At 40.2% G+C, this 23,443-nt stretch overlaps 1 protein-coding gene across 5 annotated transcripts in view; it reads left to right on the top strand.

The window, feature by feature from the left end:
- Positions 1-16,326, top strand: part of CD84 (CD84 molecule) — a 50,937-nt gene extending 34,611 nt beyond the window's left edge. Inside the window, exons 6-8 of one of the 5 annotated variants that reach the window (XM_070467627.1) lie at positions 613-710; positions 1,586-1,648; positions 3,278-16,326. In XM_070467627.1, the coding sequence (XP_070323728.1) occupies positions 613-710; positions 1,586-1,648; positions 3,278-3,343 (227 nt within the window). In that variant the 3' untranslated portion in view covers positions 3,344-16,326. Of the gene's footprint in view, positions 1-612; positions 1,649-3,277 lie in introns of all 5 variants that reach the window. The other 4 variants (XR_011487722.1, XM_070467629.1, XM_070467628.1 and 1 more) reach the window with 4 other exon arrangements.
- The last annotated feature ends 7,117 nt before the right edge of the window (positions 16,327-23,443 follow it).

Here is a 23,443-nt window from a genome sequence, read left to right as displayed (position 1 = left end):
GCAGATTCTTTATCATCTGAGTCATTAGGTGAACCCTGAATTCTTAAATTCCTCACACAGAGCTTGGCAGGTAGAGAGTTTAACAAATGTTTGACTCTGAATCAATCAGTCAAGTAACAAATGTGTGTGGAGTACCTCCTACATGTCTAACATTGAGGTGGTAAAAGAAAGATATGTACCAGAAGAAACCAACATAGTGTGTAACTAGAGAGAATCGATCTAGTTGAAAAACTAAGACCCTCACTTGAAAAGATTTTAGCCCTATAAGGCAGTCAATGCTAAACGCTGGAGACACTAAGAAAGACCCTGGGTGGAAAAGCTAACTTCAGTGCCCACACAGAGATCAGGGAGAATCTCTTTATCTTAATGTGGACTGAAAAGAATTCCCACTGAGCTCTGGGTGAGACCTGAGCCAAGTGTCTCCTGTACCACATGGCATCCTTAAGAAAGAGGAAAGCAAGGATTCAAACATCCATCTCAAGAGGACAGGAGTCATTTAACCTCTTGGGGTTTCATTTCTTCATTTGAAAAATGAGAACATTAGAGTAAATCATCTCGAAAAATTCATCCACATTTTCATGTACTGTGGTTCTATGCTTGTTTATGACTCAGATGCTTCCTCAAAGAAAACAATATACACATACATCACAGTTTCAAGAAACACCCAGCCAGCAGAGTCCAGGATCTATGATGAGATCCCCCCACGCAAGGTAAGGTGGTGCTACTCACAGGTCTCTACCACCACCCCCAGGACAGGCAATCATGGGCAGCAGCCACAAGCAAGAGGCTGCGGGTGTGGGATCCAACCAAGAAATACCATGTCAGGGAAATGGTCCTTTGAGTCTTTCCATGGGGACAAGAAAGTGGCCGAGTGTCGCCCCCCGGCAGCCTCCCGGACTTGAGACCTCATGCCTGGCTTCAGGTTAGATGTCAGGACTAAGAGTAAATCACTTTCTCTAGGGGACTCATACCAGGGGAGCCTCTGACATGAGGTGAGACCGGTAAACAAGTTGCTAAGGGGATTTCAAGGGCACAAAACTGAGAGAGCTCCACTTGAACTCGACTTCTTGGTCTGGCTGCAGCAGCAGTTTATTCTCCATGGGCTGATTCATTCTGTCCCACAGCCTGCCCTCCCACCTTCCTTTTACCTGCCTGCCCATCCCTCACCTCCACGCGGAACCAGGCTTCCTCATGGTATCACCTTCCTCTGTGCTTCTACCAGCCTGCTCTCCTGAAGTCTCCAAGGAGAGAAAGGGAAATTGAGGTCTGCCTGGTCAATCCAGCCCTGCACTTGGACCAAGAGTTCAGCTGGGTTTGTAGAGCCCATGGAAAGCTAAAATTCTGACTAAGCAAGACTGTCTGAACCACCAGACTGTTCTTCTTGGCTTCTGAGGTTCTTGTCCAATTGCTACCTATACCCACCCCAACTTGACCCTGATCCTCTCCACAGCTGGATGGAACCAAATGTGAAGCTGGGAGAGGAGACCACTTAGCAAAAGTGGGACCAGGGAGGGCTGATGGGCAGAGACAGTAGCAAGAGATTTGCCTGGGCTCCCTCACTCAGGGCAAGATGCGTGTTTTACAGGTGCTCCCCACCAAGGAGGAGCCAGTGAACACAATTTACTCCCTAATGCAATACTCTGATAAGGTAAAGTCTTTCTGATTTTTATCACTGTTGTCCTGTGTGTTCCAATTTTTCTTTGGCATCTTATCTAACCAAACAGGAGTAAACTGGTTCCCTTGGGACTCTGTGTTTCTCAGGATTAATTGCTGAGAGCCTTGGTCTCCTTCCACACATGCACACAGCTCTGCTTCCCAGGTCCAAGGCCATTTACAAGCTGGCTTCCTTGATTGCTTTCTCCAGCCTTTCTATGAAGGAGCACCTAGGTCTCTGAACTGCAGTGTGGAAACTCCAGTATCTAATAACATCCAGGGCCATTGCTAGCTCATAGTGTATAAACTGGAAAGCAGGTCTGCCATGCCCCAGGCAGACACAGGGCGACACCAGATGCACAGATAGGCAAGTAGAACACAGGTTGAATCCCAGTTCCCACTGGTCCCCTCGGCAGACCTTCACAGTGTGGCACCTGTACAAGCATTTGTTGTGCTCTAGTGGCACTCATGTTCCTTGTGCCCCAGCATCCTCCTTTCAAATATGCAAGGAGGGAAGGTAAGTCCTGACCTTTGACAGGACTTCCAGTTTGGGGACCCTGGTTTGGTGTTGTTACTATCTGAAAATCCCTGTTTCCACCACAGTCAGGACAGCTTTGGGGTCTCTGGGTGAATCAAATATTTTGGAAGTGTTTCTATCTAATAGCTGAGCTAGGAAAGCTAACCATGAAAGATAAATTTGAACCCAGCTGTCTGGGGGGAAAGGGATGATAATAATAACAAGTGAAGAGTGGGAGGAAATATCGGGATGTCAAAATGGAATGCAAATGAATTCATGAATAAGAATTAAAAGCTGGTTCTATGAGTCATCTGTAAGCTGGACAAGTAAGAAGGTCATAAGGGAACTCAATGCACAGGTCAGTTTGAATGTCAAGATAAACCAAGTGCCCTGAAGAATAAGACAGAGGACTTTGACTTCCTCAAGGAACAAAGCTGGAAGGAGAGAGAAGAAAAGGAAGAAAATGAGTGAGGAAAGAGGAGGAGGAAGAAAGGGGAAGGAGAAGCAAGTGAGAAGCAGGGCTCCAGCATGTCTACACCAGGATTAGGAGAGTGGGAGATACACTGGGACGCAGTAGGTTTGAGGGATTAATCAGGGACTCCTGGATTGAGACATCTCATAGTAAACTCTCTAGACAGGTTGGTTGGCAATTACTAGTTTAGTTAGAATGTAATTTAAAACCTAGGACTCCATGAGCCAGTGTAAGAGTTGTCTGCAGTATTCTAAGTAACTATAGCATATGACACCAGTGAAAGCGACTCACCACTACATATAAACCATGGTGAAGTTAATGGGGTAAAGAAGAAATGAAGGCTTAACTAGGAACAAGGAAGGCAGATCACATGAGCCTGAATGTCGCTTCAAGCCTGTAATCAAAATCAATGCAGATACCCACATTCCCATCTGCTGTTTTTTCTAAGTTAAGAGAGCTTCCAAATGGAGTGACTGGAACAGAGGTGAGGAACTCAGCAAAGGGCAAGATCCTGCTACCCCAGATTACCCCAGAACCAGGGAAATCGAAGGTGTCTCTCTAAAGGCTCTCTGTGGGACTGGAATTCCCAGACAGTGCCTTTAAGTCAGCATTTCCCCCTTCTCCCTTTTGTGCAGATGGAGAAAACCAGCAGTAAGGACAGCAAACCTCTTGGGACTTCGAGCTATGAAATTGTGATCTAGGCTCCCAGATGGAATTCTCCCCATGGAAACTGAGCTGCAACCACACGTACTGGCAGATGACCCAGACCTAGACTTGCTCTGCCCAGATCTTACCCAAATATTACAGATCACCAGATTCCAACATGTAAGCAAAGAAGGAGACACTCTGTTGCTGGGCATAACTTGTACTGAAATAGGCAAATGGATCATGCCCTTTCTAAGACGGCTCACTTCCTAACAAATAACAAGGCAGATCCCTTGGAACAGTGCTTCCCATCCTTCTTCACACCGCAGCACATGGAGAAAATAATTTTTATGATACAATGGAATAAGCAATCAGGATTGCTCATGGCTGGAGGCTGTATGTGACTGGAGGGGATGACTCTTCCCAGCAGCCCCATATGGGGAGGATCAACATTTACACACCTGTAACCTTCCATGACACACCACTTAAGAGCCTCTGTTCACACTCAATGTATGGGAGAAGCCCTGGTGCATGGCCTCACCCAGTCCCCCTGCACCTTGGGCAGGTAAGCCTCTCACTCAAGCGCATGGCTCGATGTATAGAGTGTGGACTGCATTTCAGGCTGTCTGTCCCTTTGCCTGGGAACGTTTGCCCAGGGTGTACCTGGCTGGACCAGCCCAACCCTATATCACTGTGTTGCATGGAAAGATGTCAGAGATGTGGGTCTCAGTTGTGCAGACACACTCTTCCAATGGAGTGTTGGAACACGTTCTTTCTGTAGGGACTAGTCTTCTGGGGCATTTTTCTTCTGACTCCACTTCAGAAACCTCATATTTTTTTCTGTCTAAGTTTTTCTTCTGTATCCCTGTGTAATGGTTCATTTTGTGTGTCAACTTGATTAAACATTATTCAGGGTGTGAGTGTGAAGGATCAGATAAGCATTTGAACTGATAGACCTTGTAAAGCAGATTAATCCTCCCCTCCATGTGGGTGGGCATCACCAAATCAATTGAAAATCTGAATAGAAAAAAAGGCAGAGTAAGAGAGAATCTATTCTCTCTCACTGCCTGACTGTCTTTGAGTTGAGACATTAGTCTTCTGCCTTGCATTTGGACTGGAACTTCCACCATCAGCTTTCCTGGTTCTCAGGCCTTTCAACTCAGACCTCTTCAGCTTGCTTACAAATCTCAGAATTTCTCAATCACTGTAATCACATGAGTCAATTCCTTTATAGCTATTTCCTATAGTTCTGTTTCTCTACAAAACCAACCGCCATACACTCCAAACTGCCTCATCATGAAAAAGAAGGCATCTCCAATAAAACCATTCTCCAAAAGGAACTCAGTTCAGTTCAGTCACTCAGTCATGTCTGACTCTTCATGACCCCATAGGCCACAGCACACCAGGCCTCCCTGTCCATCACCAACTTCCAGAGTTTACTCAAACTCATCTCCACTGAGTTGGTGATGTCATCCAACTATCTCATCTTCTGTCATCCCCTTCTCCTCTTGCCTTCAATCTTTCCCAGCATCAGGGTCTTTTCAAATGAGTCAGCTCTTCACATCAGGTGGCTGAAGTATTGGAATTTCAGCTTCAATATCAGTCCTTCCAATGAACACTCAGGACTGATCTTTAGGATGGACTGGTTGGATCTCCTTGCAGTCCAAGGGACTCTCAACAGTCTTCTCCAACACCATGGTTCAAAAGCATCAATTCTTCAGCGCTCAGCTTTCTTTATAGTCCAATTCTCACATCCATACATGACTACTGGAAATACCATAGCCTTGACTAGATGGACCTTTGTTGGCAAAGTAATATCTCTGCTTTTTAATATGCTGTCTAGGTTGGTCATAACTTTCCTTCCAAGGAGTGTCTTTTAATTTCATGGCTGCAATCACCATCTGCAGTGATTTTGGAGCCCAAAGAAATAAAGTCAGCCACCGTTTCCCCATCTATTTCCCATGAAGTAATGGGACCAGATGCCATGATCTTAGTTTTCTGAATGTTGAGCTTTAAACCAACTTTTTCACTCCCCTCTTTCACTTTCATCAAGAGGCTCTTTAGTTCTCCTTCTAACTACTCAGCTATACTTCTGGCATTTTAGGGAAACCCAAACATCAAAACAAAACACATTGAAGGAAGCAGTCATTCCCCAGAGGGAACTTGGGAGATGATGATACACATCATGAAACTGTGTCCAGCCAAGTTACTAAGGTTAGCCCAGAGAGTGGTGGAGTTCAAGCTATGGTTAGTGACCCTCCCTCTTCCCCTAAGTGGAACTTTCAGGTAAGCATTTGAAAAATTGTTTCCCTCATGTATTAACAAGCATAACCAGCTAAATCCTAAACCACCATGAATAATCCCAGTCTCAATAGCAGAAACGAGCTGCTTTTAGGCAGAATGACGGTGTTAGTCCCCAATTAATGGGTCCATAGACTCATCTAGCCCTGACTATCATTATCACTGTGTTAGGAGCTTCAAGATCTCCAATGTATAAGATGAACAAGATGTCTGACTTGGTCTAACTACAGCACAAACACTACAGTTAAATCTTGAACTGCATGCTACAGGGAGTGGCATGACCTAACACATCAGAAGAGACCTCATAGAGGAAGTGAAGCTGAAGTTGGACCTCAAGGTGTAGATGGGATTTGGCAGAGAATGAAGAAGACAGAAGGCATCCAAGTGAGGAAGGCATAGAGAAAGAAAACAACAGGATCTGTGTCATGTGTTTTGGGTGCCTCCCCAGATACACCATGCATGATCACAGTCCCTTGCCTCTGTGTGGCATAGTGCTCAGCTGGAATATATGGCCCCATCCCTTGTTCATTTATACATCCTTCAATACCCAGCTCAAATATCACCTTATCTATGATGCTTTCCCTGGTCAAATTAACTACGGTTCTCTTTGCACTCCTTTCCCCACCCCTATGGTCTTTCTGTCACTAAAACTCATTTCATTCTACCTTACTGTATAGATAATTGTTTGTTTCCTTATGTATTGTTCATTACTTAAAGGCAAGACCCATGACTTTATGATCATGAAGAGGTGATCACAAGACGTATTAGCTTCATTCATCTCTGCATCTACCATCAGCCAACATGGTGCCTTGTACCTTGCTTTTTGAGCTATAAATGCTGTTGAATAGAATTGAAAGTGATCAACTAGCTTGAAAAAAGGGTATATATTGGAAGTACTGATGGATAGAAGCCAATAAGCATAGTGGAATCAAATTACAGCAAGCACTAAATATCCGCATGAAAATATCAGAGGCTATTCCCAGTACAGGGGCATTTGGAGGGAAAAGATTTTCAGAGGTAGACAGATCTTCTAAGACATCAAGTAAAGCAATGAACCAGGTGTAAGGCAGTCACCCTAGGGAAGGGTATGGAAGAAGAAATGAGACGTAGTCCTAAAGGATGGAGAAGTTCCAAATCATGCTGAATAAGAGGTTTTTCCTAAAACTTATGTACTTCTTGATGTGAGTTGAGAGATCACTCATGGACATGTTCATTCTGTAACTGTTGCCCCTGCCTCTCCCTGGCGTGCTTACTCAGTCATGTTCTTACTATTCTAGTGCCCCAGCAGAAAGTAGGGGTTGGGGGAGAAAGGAAAGAAGGAAGGAAGGGGAAAGAAAGAAAGAAAGAAAGATGAAGGGAGGAAGGAAGAAAGGAAAGAAGAAGGAACTAGAAGTAAGAGCTCCTTAGGACTTCCCAGGAGAACTAACCTGGGGTGCAGCCAGTGCACAGAAATTCTTCACGTGACTTTTGGGACTCAGGAACACCGTGTTTGATTCTTTCCTATGAATCTTCTGATTTATGAAGGCATAAGCTACTCACCCCATTCCCAATCAGCTCTCTGATTATCCTTCTGAAATATGAATGTGATCTTATTTTCCCCTTCACATCTTTCCACCTTAGCTATATTATGACCAACAGGTCTATAAAATCAAAGTATTCTTTCAGTGGAACAGAATCTTCACTTTTTAATTGATAGGCAATTGCTTTACAATGTTGTTTAGGTTTCTGCCATGCAGCAACACGAATCAGTCATAATTGCATATACCCCTTCCCTGTTAAGCCTCCCTCGCCTCTACCCATCCCACTCCTCCAGGTCATCATAGAGCTCCAGCCGGGATCCCTGTACATACTGCTGCTGCTGCTACGTTGCTTCAGTCGTGTCCGACTCTGCGCGACCCCATAGACGGCCGCCTGTCGGGGAATGTTTGACGGGAGGATTCCTACGTGCTGTCTCTCATGAGTCCTCTGTCCCTCTTCAAGCGGAACAGCACGCTGCTCCCAGGGACTGAGGTCATTGTGTGAGGCAAGCTTGGGTCTCCTTTGGTAAACATTCTCTTTAAGACAAAACTGCTTAGTCCCCTTCCCCTTTCTTGAGATATGGATTGTCTCCTGACCTTGTGACTAACATTACTCCTTGTTCCCTTGGGAACCGTTGCAGTATGTTTGGTTTGCTGAACTCTATCATTCCGGAAAGAAGTTTCTTGTACCACAGCCTATATATACTCACAGAGAAATCATTAAAGCACCTTTGCTCCATCAGAGCTTAGGTCCCCGTGTCTCTTTTTTTTTCTCTCTCTCTCTCTCTCTTTCTCTCTTTTACTTTCTTATCATCGACTCCGTACCACCAGGTTCCGGTCCATTAAAGGACCCCAACAGCAGCCCACCAGGTTCCCCCGTCCCTGGGATTCTCCAGGCAAGAACACTGCAGTGGGTTGCCATTTCCTTCTCCAGTGCATGAAAGTGAAAAGTGAAAGTGAAGTCGCTCAGTCGTGTCCGACTCTTTGCGACCCCATGGACCGCAGCCTACCGGGCTCCTCCATCCATGGGATTATCCAGGCAAGAGTACTGGAGTCGGGTGCCATTGCCTTCTCCTGTTATACGGCTACTTCCCACTAATTATCTCTTTTACACAGGATAGTGTATATATGTCAATGCTACTTTCTCAATCCGTCCCACCCTCACCTTCCCCCACTATGCCCACAAGTCCGTTCTCTGCTAGGTTCATCAGTACCACTTTTCTAGATTCCATATATATGTGTTAATATAAGGTATTTGTATCAGGTACTTGTATCAGACCAAGATGTGCCCGTTTTTGTTTTGTTTTGTTTTGTTTTATTTTAGTGTGCTCTAAAATGGAAATCTCAGGGGCAGAGGCCTCTAGTGGAAAGCAGTGGTAAGACAAGACATTCCCTCTCAAGTCACCATGGGCTTTTTACCCGGGAGAGAAAGTGAAAAATGCGGCAGATTCTTCTGCATGCCTCTCAGAAAAAGAGAGCGAAGCTGATTTTAAATGAGATTTTCTTAAAAGCTATAGAATATTATTAACTGCACAGCCCAGAGGAGAAGAGTTTTACTGGGCCACTTCTGGAAAGTGGGTATAGGAAGGAGCCCGGCTGGTCCAGGCTATGTCAACTGAGAGCACTTCTCTTGTTCCTCCTGGAAAACAGAAATGACTGGACTATATTTTCTTCAAGATACTGGCTCTTACTGTGTAGGATTGATGTGAGGATTAAATGAAGTATTCCATGCTCACACACAGTAAAGCCCTGGATCATTATAACCATTATAAGATGCTAAAACCAAAGTTATAAAGATAAAGATCCATGCAATGAATATGTATCTGATATTGTGCTAAATTAACTTTGTATATCAAACTTTTAACTCTTAATCCTCCTAGATCAAGATCTGCTCCTGTTATTTCATTTACCACACTACATCCTAATTACCTGATAGTATACCTGTCTCCTCAACTAGTGAGAGAACAGGGGCTATGTCTGAATAATAGTGAAGGAAATAAAGAACTACTTGAGGGCAGGGAGCCTATAATACTTAATTGATAGCTTACTTTGTATATCAGCTGCCACACTGGATGCTGTAAAGTGGAAATTAATTCTTCTAGTTTACATTAAAGCTAAGGGAATAAAAATCTTAGCAAGGATTTGAGCTTAGGACTTCTTGTCACCAAGAGCCCTGCTGGACTCTACCATGAGAGTGAGCAGAGTCCATACTTGGCCTCTACCATGCTGCCTGGTCTGGATTGCCAACTCCTGACAGTTTGGCTCAGGTGTAGCCCACACCTGGCACCTTTGACACATAATAGGTGGTCCACAAATATTTGTTGAATGAATATGTACATATAATGATATTTTAGAGATACTAATACTGCAGCTCCAGGTAAATGTGTTCACATATTAATTCTGTTATTCTCTGGATAACCACTCAATTTCATTTGGGAAACACCCACTAAAGAAACTTGGATAAAAACCCTGCCTGCATTTTGGGCAGAACTGGTTTCCTAGAAAACAAGGAATTCAGATGTTAAGCATTTCGGATGAGTTGTTGCAAAATGAAAGAGATACAGTGTAAATTTGCACAACTTATGCCACAAGAAAAACAGAAACAAAAGAGGTCAGAATTAGGGAGTTGTGCTACACTATTTCAATATTACACTATTTCTCAAGCTACACACCTTGAGATTTTAATGATCTGCTGTCCAAGTATGGGGAGCCCTCGATGGTTGCTCAAATCAGGTTAAAGCGTAAATACATTTTAACAAAGACCATTAGTAAAAGTCTTGAAGTTCTGATTTGAGGAAGCAGAGTAATGACTAGTACATTCTCTAGAGACTTGTAGACTTTGAGAAATTTATTTAGAAGAATGCATAAACAGAACCACTCTCTCTTTGAATGATAATTACTATCATCACTCTTGCTGGCCGATTGTCCAGTCAGTTTTGAACAGCCTTGCACAAGGTTCTCGGTTTGGATGAATCAACTCTGGGAACTGAAAATGGTCATATCTTTGCAACTGAGAAATTTTTCTTATGAGATCTCATTATCGACAAATAATTGCATAAATTATCTGTCAAGGAATTTTTTCAAATACACATAATCACAATGATTAGTTTGTAACCTATATTTCCAACTATTTATGGATCATTTCTGCATGGATGTCAGAAATCATCTTAAATTCAGTGTGCCCCAAATTGAACTCACGGATCTTTCCTCAGCCTCCCCAATTTGCTTTCAGTCTGTTTTCCCTGTGCTAGTTAATGACCTAATTGCTGACAATTATTGAGTGCTTACTATGTGCTATTCCCACCCTGATGCTTTATATATATTCACTCATTTAAAGCCCATACGAAATATTAAAACATATCTACCCCAAAGAAAATTTAGTCATCATCCTTTTTGCAAATTAAGAAACTGAGTCACAGAAAGGCTAAGTAATTCAGACAAGCAAATATTAAGACTTAGAAATCAGTTCCTAGCCTTCCAACTCCAAGGGTTGTGTCCTGAATTGCTGTTCTTCACTGCTCCACCCATCAGCAGCTGCCAAAAGCAGAGAACTTTTTTATGCTTGTCTTCTTTCTTTCCTCCTTTCACCTCAACTTCCCTGCTGTATCTAATCAGCTGTTAGGTTCTGTCAGTTCCAGCTCCTTTCTACGGCTCCTCTCAACCATGTCCCCTCAATATATCTAATTCTCAAACACACTCTGTCTCTCCATCCCGGGCTCTCAGCTCATTCCTTTAACATTCATTACCTGGGCTGCTATCACATAAAGAGCAGTCTTTCTGTTGTAAAACATGGAACTTATCAGTTCATTCTCCTGTGGGACCGCACTCCTTAACAATCTGACCCATCGAGAGTTTCCAGGTCCTTCCCCTGCCTCTTCTCTAGCTCCAGCCACACAGAAATATCATGGATTCATGAACATACCAAATCCTTTCCCACCCCATGCCTTTGCCCATGCTGTGTCCTCCACCTGAAATGTCTTTCTTCCCCCTTCCATCTCTGGCTCTTTCATATTTCAAGGATCAGACCAAGTATCCTCTCTTTGTGTAGCCTTCGAAAACCTCCCATGCATGCATGCTAAGTCGCATCAGTCATGTGCAACTCTTCGCAACCCCATGGACTGTAGCCTGCCAGGCTTCTCTGTCCATGGGATTTTCCAGGCAAGAATATAGGAGTGTTGCCATTTCCTTCTCCACTAAAACCTCCCACCCAAAGCTAAATATATAGCTTCCTGTTTACAGTCCTATGACATTTAGTACATAAGAGCATAAAGGTAACATTTATCATATTCTGTGATAATTATACAGCTGTGGCACTTTCTCAACTATGTCCCCCGCTGGCCAAGAAGTTGTTTTGACTCAGAAGACTTTCTTCTCTTCCTTGTGTCTGCAGTACCTAATTAACCTTGGATCCTTAAAAAAAAATATTAGTTAACTAATTAATACAAATGTGAAGATTATGCTCACTAGTGCTGTCCTCATTAGTATAGTGGTGAGTGTCCCCACTTGTTATACGGGAGACCAGCGTTCAATTCCCCGGTGGGGAGGCAACACACCCTTTGGGGCTTCCCCGGTGGCTCAGACGGTGAAGAATCCACCTTCAATGAGGGAGACCTGGGTTCGATCCCTGGGTTGGGAAGATCACCTAGAGGAGGGCATGGCAACCCACCCCAGTATTCTTGCCTGGAGAATCCCATGGACAGAGGAGCCTGGTGGGCTACAGTCCATGGGGTCGCAGAGTCAGACACGACTGAGCGACTAAGCACAGCACACGTGCTCACTAGCAGTAAATTCTACCTAAACCTATTTCAGAAGCTAGATGCCATGATTGTAACTGGGTATCTTATCTTTTCTCCATGTCATCTTTTATTACTTGCATTTGTAAATGTTTATTGATGAAATTATTTACACATTGTGAGTGCCTAAGAAATGAGATTACAGTCTTCATTTCAACAAGTAAACAGAAAAAGTATGTGATGATGCTTCTATTCTTTCATTATCTTTGTTTTCCACAAGAAAAGAAGAGATAAGTAGCTAAAGCAGCAGATTCTCTATTCACAATATGACAAAGGCTCTGTGCAGCTGAGAACTCAGACCCTGAGTAGACATAAAGGCACCTTAGGCTGAGGTGAATTCAGAAAGAGAATGACAAAAATGAAGTCTGATGTAAGAGACATGGCCAGGATCCTGAGACAGGATGCAAAATCTAGAGACAGGGTACCAGAAACAAGGAACTGGAGTGCAACAGAGCCGTATGGTTAGAGATAGAGCAGGGAGTTCTGCCTTGATCATCCTAGAAACAGAGAAATTGGGCACTTAGTCATGTTTTGGGCCCATCACCCTCCAGGACAAGAGTATGTCCTATTCATCTTTCCACTAACAGCACTCATCACAGAAGCCATTGCCCAGGAGAGCTTAATAAATATTTGTATATTGGGACCCATATATCAAGAGTAGAAAAGAAGTTCTGGAAACCACTTTTAGAGTCTGTTTCTAGGGTACTGGAGAGTAGGATTGTCTGGATCACCCACAGTTCCACCTTTTTTGATGAGGTCACTAGGTGTGGCTCCCTCAGAACTATGGGTGAAGGGCCTCAGGATGTTTTGTAAAATTTTGAGGGAGAAGTGACTTGCTAAAAGGTGATACGTGAAATAGCAAATGGAAGCTTCTAGATATGAAACCACATCCTTTAGTCTAACTTATCAAAGAAGCTTCATATCCTCTGCTCTGAGCAACTCTTTGCAAATATGCTTAGGCTCCCACAGATAAATCTCTTTATCCTTTTTTTGTTGGACTGAAATTGAACCACTACCCAGAAGAATTTCAGAGTCCCTGTGTAGCAACTCTGTAAACAGATACAGATAATTTTGAGAAGACTTTAAATTTTTTCATGGTGTTTTTCTAGTACCCTCTGAAGTTATGGAAGATTTCATTTCATTTAATCTAAACATTAGCCTTAAGCCTCTCCCTCTGTCTGAAATGCTTTATCATCCACTCCTTACCCTCACTGCTTCTAATACACAACTTCACTTTGTTAATGCCCACTCATTCCTCAGGGCTCAGCTCAAATGTCCCTTCCTTGAGGAGTTCTTCCTACTCCTCAGACCGTGTCTGATGCCTGTTTTTACTGATTGTTCTAGATCTCTTTCTATAACAGCAGTTTTCAAATTTTGTCTTTAAATGTCTCTCCTTGTGATTATTTGATTAGTTTCTCTCTTTCCTCACTGGACTGTGAGCTCCATCGGGAGGCAGATCACGTCTGATTTTGCTCATCATTTGTATCCACAATGTCTGATCCTGCACAAGGTACAGAGGAAGTCCTCAATGTATAATATCTTGATTAATTAGTGAAGATGCAACAGTTTTTACAGCCTTTAACTGCCTTACCTTACCTGGAATGTGACAATCCTTTGGCACATGTCTCAGTGACAAAGCTATTTATTCCTAAGTTGTATTCCAGTAATAAGTTTCCAACCTTTGGATGGATACACAGTAGAAAAATACTGACTTTACTTCCTCTGCAGAAGGCATGGTTAAGGATTAGAAAACACAGAAAAGAGTTAACCTTAACAATATAGACTTAAGGCAACTGTCCTTTGAAAGGTGTACTTACAAGGTTGACTCTTAGCTAGTATCTAGGAACTTGGTTTTAGGGAGATTCTACAATTTCCTAAGAGCAATTCACTGAACTTAAACTGTTTATGCAAACAATTTGCTTTGTGCTGAACATCTGCCTTCCTTTTTGCATTCTGAAATTTTGTACATGCTAGGAAGACAGTAACTACTGATAAAAACCCTAGAATCCTAGGCTCAGGCAAACTTCCCTAGCAGAAAACATTGTGATGACACAGGTGCTGTCATCTCATGTCACTTGAGGAATTAAGGACATCCCATGTGACTCCACTAGGGGGAAGACTTCTGAAAGCTTGTATTTTGATTTCTCCTGGATATCATTCTCTGTACCATCACTGATTTTACTTTGTATCTATTCACTGTAATTTCTCATAGCCATGAGTATAACCATATGCTGAATCCTACACATCCTCATAGTGAACCGTTGAACGTGAAAGTGGTCATGAAAATCCCTAAATTACCTCCTTGAATGTTTTTATAATCCATCCAACTTTTCTTCTTTCATCCACTAGTAGCTACAGTAGTCAAGCCACTATCATCTCTTTCCTGGACAACAGCACTTTACCTCCTGTAGTCACACTTGCCTTGATCCAACACATTCTCTACACCAGAGGTCCCCAACCTCCAGGACCTAATGCCTGCTGATTTGAGGTGGAGATGATGTAATAATAACAGAAACAAAGTGCACAATAAATGTAATGAGCTTGAATTCTCCTGAAGCCATCCCACCCTCACCCCGGCTCCTGCCAACCCTATCAGTCTATGGAAAAGCTGTCTTCCGCAAAACCCACCCTGGGTGTCAAAAGGACGGTCACCACTGCTCTACACCAGAGCCAGAGTGATCTTTCCAAAACACAAATGGGACAATGCCATCTGGTGGCAGGCAGAACCAATAACTTAATCTGGTATATACCTTTCCATCCACAGCAGTTCATAAGCTCAAAGTTTATAACCAGAACTTCTTTAATCAGAGAAAAAGATGGAAAAGATATTGTCATCTAACACCCCAAAAGGCACTGGGCCTAGAAGGTCTTGTGAACCAGTTCTACCGCCATCAATGAAAGGATAATTTCTATGTAATTTTAACTGTTTTAAAGCAAAGAAAATACTGGAAAGCTTCAAAATTCACTGAACACTGTTAGAATAACTTTGATTCCAAACTACAACAGGATGATTCCCTGAAAAGAAAAATATGGACCAGAAAACCTATGGACGAATCTAGCCTATTAAGTACTTTTATATAGCTTACAGGTTAAGAATAGTTTTTACAGCTTTTAGAAATTAGAAGAATTCAAAAGAATAACAATATTTGGTAACATACAAAAACTATATGAAATTCAAAATTCAGTGTTAATAAAATTTTATTAGAACACTCCCAATACTCATTCATTTATGAATTGAATGTGACTGCTTTCATGCTACAAGAGCAACGTTGAGTAGTTGCAATAGAGACCAAATAGCCCCAAGTCTAAAATACCCACTATCTTGACTTTTACAGAAAAAAAAATCTGTCATCTGTTAACTCGATATATAGATTAGTCTTACTTGCAAATATAAATATTAAAAATCTTAATTTAAATTTTATTAAATTGAACCAAGCAAGGAATTAAAGGGGAAAAAGTACAATCAAGTAGATGTTCTCTGCAAAATGCAAACACGGTTTATCTTTAAGGAATCTTTTTGAAATATAGTTGATTTACAATGTTGTGCCAATCTCGGCTGTGATTGGCAGTGATTCAGTTATACACATATGTACATTGTCTTTTTATATTCTTTCCCATCATGGCTTATCTCAGGATAGTGATTAGAGTTCCTTTGCTGTACTCTAGGACTGTGTTGTTCATCCATTCTAAATGTAATAATTTGCAGCTATCAACCCCAAACTCCCAGTCCACCCCTCTCCCTCCCCACCTTCCCCTTGGCAACCACGAGTCTGTTCTCTGTGTCTATGAGTCTGTTTCTTTTTTTGTAGATGGGTTCATTTGTGCTACATTTTAGAGTCCTCATGTAAGTGATACCACATGGTATTTATCTTTCTTTTTATGACTTATTTAGTATGATAATCTCTACTTGCATCCATGTTGCTGCAAATGGCATTATTTCATTCTTTTTATGGCTGAGTACGGTTCCATTGTATATATGTACCATGTCTTTATCCATTCATCTGTCAATGGACATATAGGTTATTTCCACATTTTGGCTATTGTGAATAGTGCTTGTATTCACATGTGTCTCTTTGAATTATAGTTTTGCCTTGGTATATTTCCAGGAGTGGGAATGCTGAATCATATGGCAACTCTGTTTTTACCTTTCTGAGGAACCTCCATACTGTTTTCCATAGTGGCTGTACCAACTTACATTCCCCCCAACAGTGTAGAAGGGTTCCCTTTTCTCCACACTCTCTTCAGAATTTGTTATTTGTAGACTTTTAATGATAGCCATTCTGACTGGTGTGAGGTGGTACCTTATTGTAGTTTTGATTGCATTTCTCTAATAATTAATAATGTTAAGTATAGTTTCATGTGCCTATTGGCCACCTTTGTGTCTTCTTTGGAGAAATGTCTATTAAAGTCTTCTGCCCACTTTTTTGACTGGATTGTTTGGGGTTTTGTTGTTGAATTGTATGAGTTGTTTGTATATTTTAGAGATTAAGCCCTTGTCTGTGGCATCATTTGCAAATATTCTCTGCCATTCCATAGATTGTCTTTTCTGATTTTTTGTGGTTTGCTGTGCAAAACCTTGTAAGCTTGATTAGGTCCTACTTGTTTATTTTTGTTTTTGTTTCTATTGCCTTGAGAGACGGACATAAGAAAACATTGGTGTGATTCATGTCAGGCGGTGTTTTGTCTGTGCTCCCATCTAGGAGTGTTATGGTGTCCTGTCTAAGTTTCGGTCTTTAATCCATGTTGAGTTTGTTTTTGTGCACGGGGTGAAGGCGTGTTCTCACTTCACTGACTTACATGCGGCTACCCAGCTTTTCCAGCACCACTTGCTGAAGAATCTGCCTTTTCCCAGCTTATATTCTTGCCTCCTTTGTCTAAGATTAATTGACCATACTGTGTGGGTTTATTTCTGGGCTTTCAATTCAGGTCCATTGGTCTGTATGCCTGTTTTTGTACCAGTACCACCTGTTTTGATTATTGTAGCTTTGTAGTATTGTCTGAAGTCTGGGACAGTTACGTCTCCTACTTATTTTTTTTTTTTTATGGTCCCATTATTTTGCAAAAGTTTTACTTCTGTTTTAAGTTTGAAGAATTCATTAACAAAAGAAACCACCTGTTACACACAAATAAACAATTTCAATTTTTTTGAAGATTATTTGACTTAATTTCAATATTAAGTCTGGCTTTGGTATCAGGATGCTGGTGGCTTGATAGAATGTTTTTGGAACTGTTCCCTTCTCTTCATTTTTTGGAAGAGATTGAGAAGAATCTATATAAGTTCTTCTGTGTGTGTTAGATTGAATTTGACTCTGAGGCACCCCTGGTCCTGAACTTTTGTTTAAAGAAAGTTTTTTTTTATTAAAGATTCTGCTTCACATCTAATGATCAGTGTGTTCAAATTATATATATTTTATTCAATTTTGAAGAGGTGTATGTTTCTATACTGGGAGCTGACTGTGGCTCAAATCATGAACTCCTTATTGCAAAATTCAGACTTAAATTGAAGAAAGTAGGGAAAACCACTAGACCACTCAGGTATGACCTAAATCAAATTCCTTATAGATTATACAGTGGAAGTGACAAATAGATTCAAGGGATTAGATCTGATAGACAGAGTGCCTGAAGAACTATGGACAGAGGTTCGTGACATGGCACAGAAAGCAGTGATCAAGACCATCCCCAAGAAAAAGAAATGCAAAAAAGGCAAAATGGTTGTCTGAGGAGGCCTTACAAATAGCTGAGTAAATAAGAGAAGCTAAAGGCAAAGGAGAAAAGACAAGATATACCCATTTGAATGCAGAGATCTAAAGAATCGCAAGGAGAGATTATGAAGGCCTTCCTAAGTGATCAATGCAAAGAAATAGAGGAAAACAATAGAATGGGAAAGACCAGACATCTCTTCAAGAAAATTAGAGATATCAAGGGAACATCTCATGCAAAGATAGGCACAATAAAGGACAGAAATGATATGGACCTAACAGAAGCTGGAGAAATTAAGAAGTGGTGTCAAGAATACACAGAAGAACTACACACAAAAAGATCTTAATGACCCAGATAACCACGATAGTATGATCACTCAACTAGAGCCAGACATTCTGGAGTATGACGTCAAGTCAGCCTTAGGAAGCATCACTATGAACAAAGCTAGTGGAGGTAATGGAATTCCAGCTGAATTATTTCAAATCTTAAAAGATGATGCGGTGAAAGTGCTGCACTCAGTATGCCATCAAATTTGGAAAACTCAGCAGTGGCCACTGAACTGGAAAAGGTCAATTTTCATTCCAATCCCAAAGAAAGGCAATGCCAAAGAATGTTCAAACTATTGCATAATCTCACTCATCTCACGTGCTAGCAAAGTGATGGTCAAAATTCTCCAATGTAGACTTCAACAGTACATGAACTGAGAACTTCCAGATGATCTAGCTGGAATTTAGAGAAGACAGGAACCAGAAATTAAATTGCCAACATCCATTGGGTCATAGAAAAAGCAAGAGAGTTCCAGAAAAATATCTACTTCTTCTTTATTGACTATGCCAAAGTCATTTACTGTGTGGATCACAAAAAACTGGAAAATTCTTCAAGAGATGTGAATACCAGACCACCTGAGAAATCTGTGTGCAGGTCAAGAAGCAACAGTTAGAACCGGACATGGAACAACAGACTGGTTCCAAATTAGGAAATAAGTAGGTCCAGGCTGTATATTGTCACCCTGATTATTTAACCTATATGCAGAGTACACCACATGAAATGCTGGGCTGGATGAAGCACAAGCTTGAATCAAGATTTCCGGGAGAAATATAAATAACCTCAGATATGCAGATGACACCACCTTTATGGCAGAAAGTGAAGAACTAAAAAGCCTCTTGATGAAAGTGAAAGAGGAGAGTGAAAAAGCTGGCTTAAAAGTCAACATTCAAAGAACTAAGAACATGGCATCCGGTCCCATCACTTCAAGGCAAATAGATGGGGGAACAATGGAAACAGTGACAGACTTTGTTTTCTTGGGTTCCAAATCATTTCAGATAGAGACTGCAGCCATGAAATTAAAACATGCTTGCTCCTTGGGAAAAAAGCTATTACCAACCTAGGCAGCATATTAAAAAGCAGAGGCATTATTTTGCCAACAAATTTCTGTATAGTCAAGGGTATGATTTTTCCAGTAATCGTGTATGGATGTGAGAGTTGACTCATAAAGAAAGCTGAGTGCTGAAGAATGGATGCTTTTGAACTGCGGTGTTGGAGAAGACTCTTGTAAGTTCCCTGTACTGTGAGGAGATCCACCTAGTGCATCCTAAAGGAAATCAGTACTGAATATTCATTGGAAGGACTGATGCTGAAGCTGAAACTCTAATATTTTGGCCACCTGATGTGAAGACCTGACTCAATGGAAAAGACCCTGGTGCTGGGAAAGATTGAAGGCAGGAGGAGAAGGGGACAACAGAGGATGAGATGGTTGGATGGCATCACCAACTCAGTGGAGATGAGTTTGAGTAAACTCTGGGAGTTGGTGATGGACATCGAGGCCTGGTGTGCTGCAGTCCATGTGGTCGCAAAGAGTGGGACATGCCTGAGCGACTCTACTGAGCTGATGTTTCTAGAAAGTTGTCCATTTCTTCTAGGTTGTCAAATATTTTTATATATAATTGTTTATAGTAATCTCTTATTTCTGTGGTTATCAGTCAGATTTGTGTTCTTTCTCTTTTCTTCTTGGTGAACCTGGCCAGGAAGTTGTCAGTTTTTTTTACCCTTTCAAAGAACCAGTTCTTGGTTTTGTTGATTTTTTTCTCTCATTTTTAACATCTATTATATTTATTTCCCCCCCCCCAATATTTATTATTTCCTTCCTTCTGCTAAGCTTAAGTTTTGCTTGTTCTTCTTTTTTCCAATTATTTTTGGTAGTAGGTTAGGTTTTTTACTTGATATTTTTCTTGTTTTTTGTTTGTTTTTGTTTTATTAAAACCCATATCACTATGAACTTCCCTCTAAGAATTTCTTTGGCTGCATCTCATAGAATTTTGTAGGTTGTGCATTCATGTCATTTGTCTCAAAGTATTTTTAATTACCTTTTTGGATTCCTCATTAACCCATTGCTTTTTTTAGTAAATATTATTTAGTCTTCATATATTCATTTTTTCTCATTTCTTTTCCTGTGATTGATTTCTAGTTTCATGCCTTTGTGGTCAGAGATGCTTAAAATAATTTCTCTACTCTTAATTTGATTGAGGTTAGTTTTGTGCTCTAAGATGAGGTCAGTCCTGGAGAATGTTTCAGGTCAACTTGAAAAAAATGTGTATTCTGGCTTTTTTTTTGATGCAGTGTCCTGAAAATATCAATTAAGTCTAAATGTTCTGTTGTATCATTTAGGACCTCTGTTGCCTTATTGATTCTTGTCTGAAAGATCTATCTTTTGATGTGAGTGGGGTGTTGAAGTCTCCTACTATTATTGTATTCCTTCAGTTTCTCCCTTTATGTTGTTAGCATTTGTATTTGCTTAGTTGCTAAGTCATGTCCAACTCTTTGTGAACCTATGAACTGTAGCTTGCCAGGCTCCTCTGTCCATGGGATTCTCTGGGCAAGAATATTGGAGTGGGTAGCCATTCCCTTCTTCAGGGTATCTTCCTGACCCAGGGATCGAACATACATCTCCTGCATTGCTGGTAGATTCTTTACCAGCTGAGCCACGAGGGAAGCCCGCTTCTATATTAGATGCATATATATTGATGAATGTAAAATCTTCTTTTTGTACTGATCATTTTATAATTATGTAGTATCCTTCTTTATTTTTCTTCATAGCTTTTTCTTTAACATCTGTTTTGTCTAGTGTTAGTATTGCAATTTCTCCTTTCTTGTCATTTCTGTTCTCATGAAATATCTTTTTCCAGCTCCTCACTTGAAATCCATATATGTCCCTTGTCCTAAAGTGGGTCTGTTGCAGGCACGACTTTATAGGCTCTTATTTTTTACCCAATCTGTCACTCTATGTCTTTTGATTGGAGCATTTAGTCCATTGACATTTAAGGTAGCAACCCAATCCAGTATTCTTGCCTAGAGAATTCTACCGACAGAGGAACCTGGTGGACTATATAGTCCATACTGTCACAAGAGTTGGACACAACTAAGTGACTAACACTTTCACTTTCACTGATACATATATATTTATTGTCATTTCAAACCTTGTTTCTCAGTTGATTCTTTGTTTCATCTTTGCTCCTTTTTTTTTTTTTTTTTTTTTTCTGCTTTTCTTTTTGTGGCTTGAAATTCTTCCTTTAATTTTATGCTGTGCTCTCTTCGGTTTTTTGTGAATTTATTGTATATTTTTGATTTGTGGTTCCCCTGTTTCTCAAATATGTTAACCCCTTCCTATATGTGCTTGCTTTAGACTAATAGTCATATAGGCTCAAGCACATTCTAAAAAAAAGAAAAAGAATCTGCGTTTTGTTAATTTTCTTCCCCACCTTTTATAATTTTGATGTTCTCTTTTACATCTTCAAGTTTATTCTTTTGCCATTCCTTGTGTTTATCATTGCTTTCACAAATAGTTTTTCCTTTTTTTGATCTGTATACTGGTTAATTTAAGTGATTTACTTTTCAATTTCTTCCTTCCTATTCCTTCTTGATTCTTTTGTATTCAGAGATGACCTTTCAATACTTCTCTTAGAAGTATTGTTTTAGTTTTTGTTTGTCTTAGAAACTCTTTATTTCTTCTCCTATTCTAAGTGATAATCTTATAAGTAGAGTATTCTAGGTTGCAGATTTCTCTCTTTCAAGACTTTGAATGTATTTTGTTAGAGAAATATTTTATTGCAGTGTTTTGTTAATACATATTAAAGGGGAGAAAAGAAATAATCATCTTGATAGATTCAAAAAAATGTATTTGAGTAAATTTAATCCTGAATGACCAAACAATCTTGAAAAAGAACAAAGCTGAAGGACTCACACTTTCTGATTTCAAAACTTACTACAAAGCTACAATAATCAAAATAGTGTGGCAGGGGCATGCAATAGACATAGAGACCTGTGGAATAAAACAGATAGACCAGATAAAACCCTCAAATATATAGACAAATGATTTTTAACAAGGCTACCAAGAACATGCAATAGGGGAAGAACAGTCTTTTCAACAAATGGTGCTGGGAAAGCTAGATATCCACATGCAAAGCAATGAAGGTGAATCTTGCTTTAAACAATATACAATAGTCAATTCAAATGTATCAAAGAGATAAATATCAAAGCTAAGAATATAAAACTCTTAGAAGAAAACAGAGGGGAAAGCCTTCATAATGTTGGATTTGGCAATGATTTCTTGAATATGACACCAAAAGCATAGGCAACAAAAGGAAAAGAAATAGATATATCAATTTTAATTTGAACTAAAAACTTTCGTACATCAAATGATACTACAGCATGGAAGCATATACACTATTTGTAAAATACATAACTGATGGGAATTTGCTATCTGACTCAAGAAGCTAAAACCAGGGCTCTGTAACAACCTAGAGGGTGGGAAGGGGCGGGAGGTGGGAGGGAAGTTAGAGAGAGAGGACACATGCATGCCTGTGACTGACTCATGTTGATGTGTGGCCAAGGCCAACACAGTATTGTGAAGCAATTTTCCTTCAATTAAAAATAAATTAGTAAAATAAAGATACTGTTAGGTAACACAACTCCAAAATGGAAGAAAATATTTACAGATTATATATCTGGTAAGTGATTAAGATCTAAAATACATAAAGAGCTCTTTAAAAAAAATAAAATACATAAAGAACTCTTATAACTCAATAACAACAAAAAATTTAAGGCTTGAATAGACAAAATACTTGAATAGACATTTCTCCAAAGAAAAATTACTAATGGCTAATAAGCACATGGAAAGATGTTCAACATCACTAATCATTAAAGAAATGCAAATCAAAACGACAATGGGATATTACTTAACATCCATTAGGATGGCTATTATCAAAAAAAAAGAAAGAACAAACTTCGGCAAGGATGTGGAGAAATTGAAACTCTTGTATATTGCTGGTGTGAATGTAGAATGGTGTATAAAACACCATGGGAAACAGTTTAGGAAAAAAGCTAAACATAGAATTATTGTATGAAAGGAAACACTCAGACACTTATGCTCCAATGTTCACTGTAGCATTATTCACAATACAAATTTCCCCTGGCTATCCAAAACTAGAGTGTCCCTATGAAACCTTTTGTAAGCAGAGAGAACATAAAGCAAAGAAGCAGTTGCTTTAGGAAACATCTTATTAACAAAATAAATCAAGATAAGTCACAGAAACGCACAGACACAGTTCAAAGTTACAGCAGCTTGATGTTGATATGCCAAGTAGTTCCAGGGGAAGAAGCTTGGTGGTGTCACTCTCAATGCACAGGGTGTATATTGTGTCTGTAAAAGTTCTTGCAAAACAAATGTTCAATACTATTTTTGCTTTTTGCCTTTATTCACAAATGCAAAAATCATCTTTGAATTTCTTTCAGTTAGCGAAAACAGGTACTAATGTAGGTCTTTCATAGAAACAAAGTGGATCTTTCAAAA

The sequence above is a fragment of the Odocoileus virginianus genome, chromosome 5 (assembly GCF_023699985.2).
Source record: "Odocoileus virginianus isolate 20LAN1187 ecotype Illinois chromosome 5, Ovbor_1.2, whole genome shotgun sequence".
In the NCBI taxonomy this organism is placed as follows: domain Eukaryota; kingdom Metazoa; phylum Chordata; class Mammalia; order Artiodactyla; family Cervidae; genus Odocoileus; species Odocoileus virginianus.
Note: the sequence above shows the minus strand (reverse complement) of the source record. Positions and strands in the feature narration are given on the sequence as shown.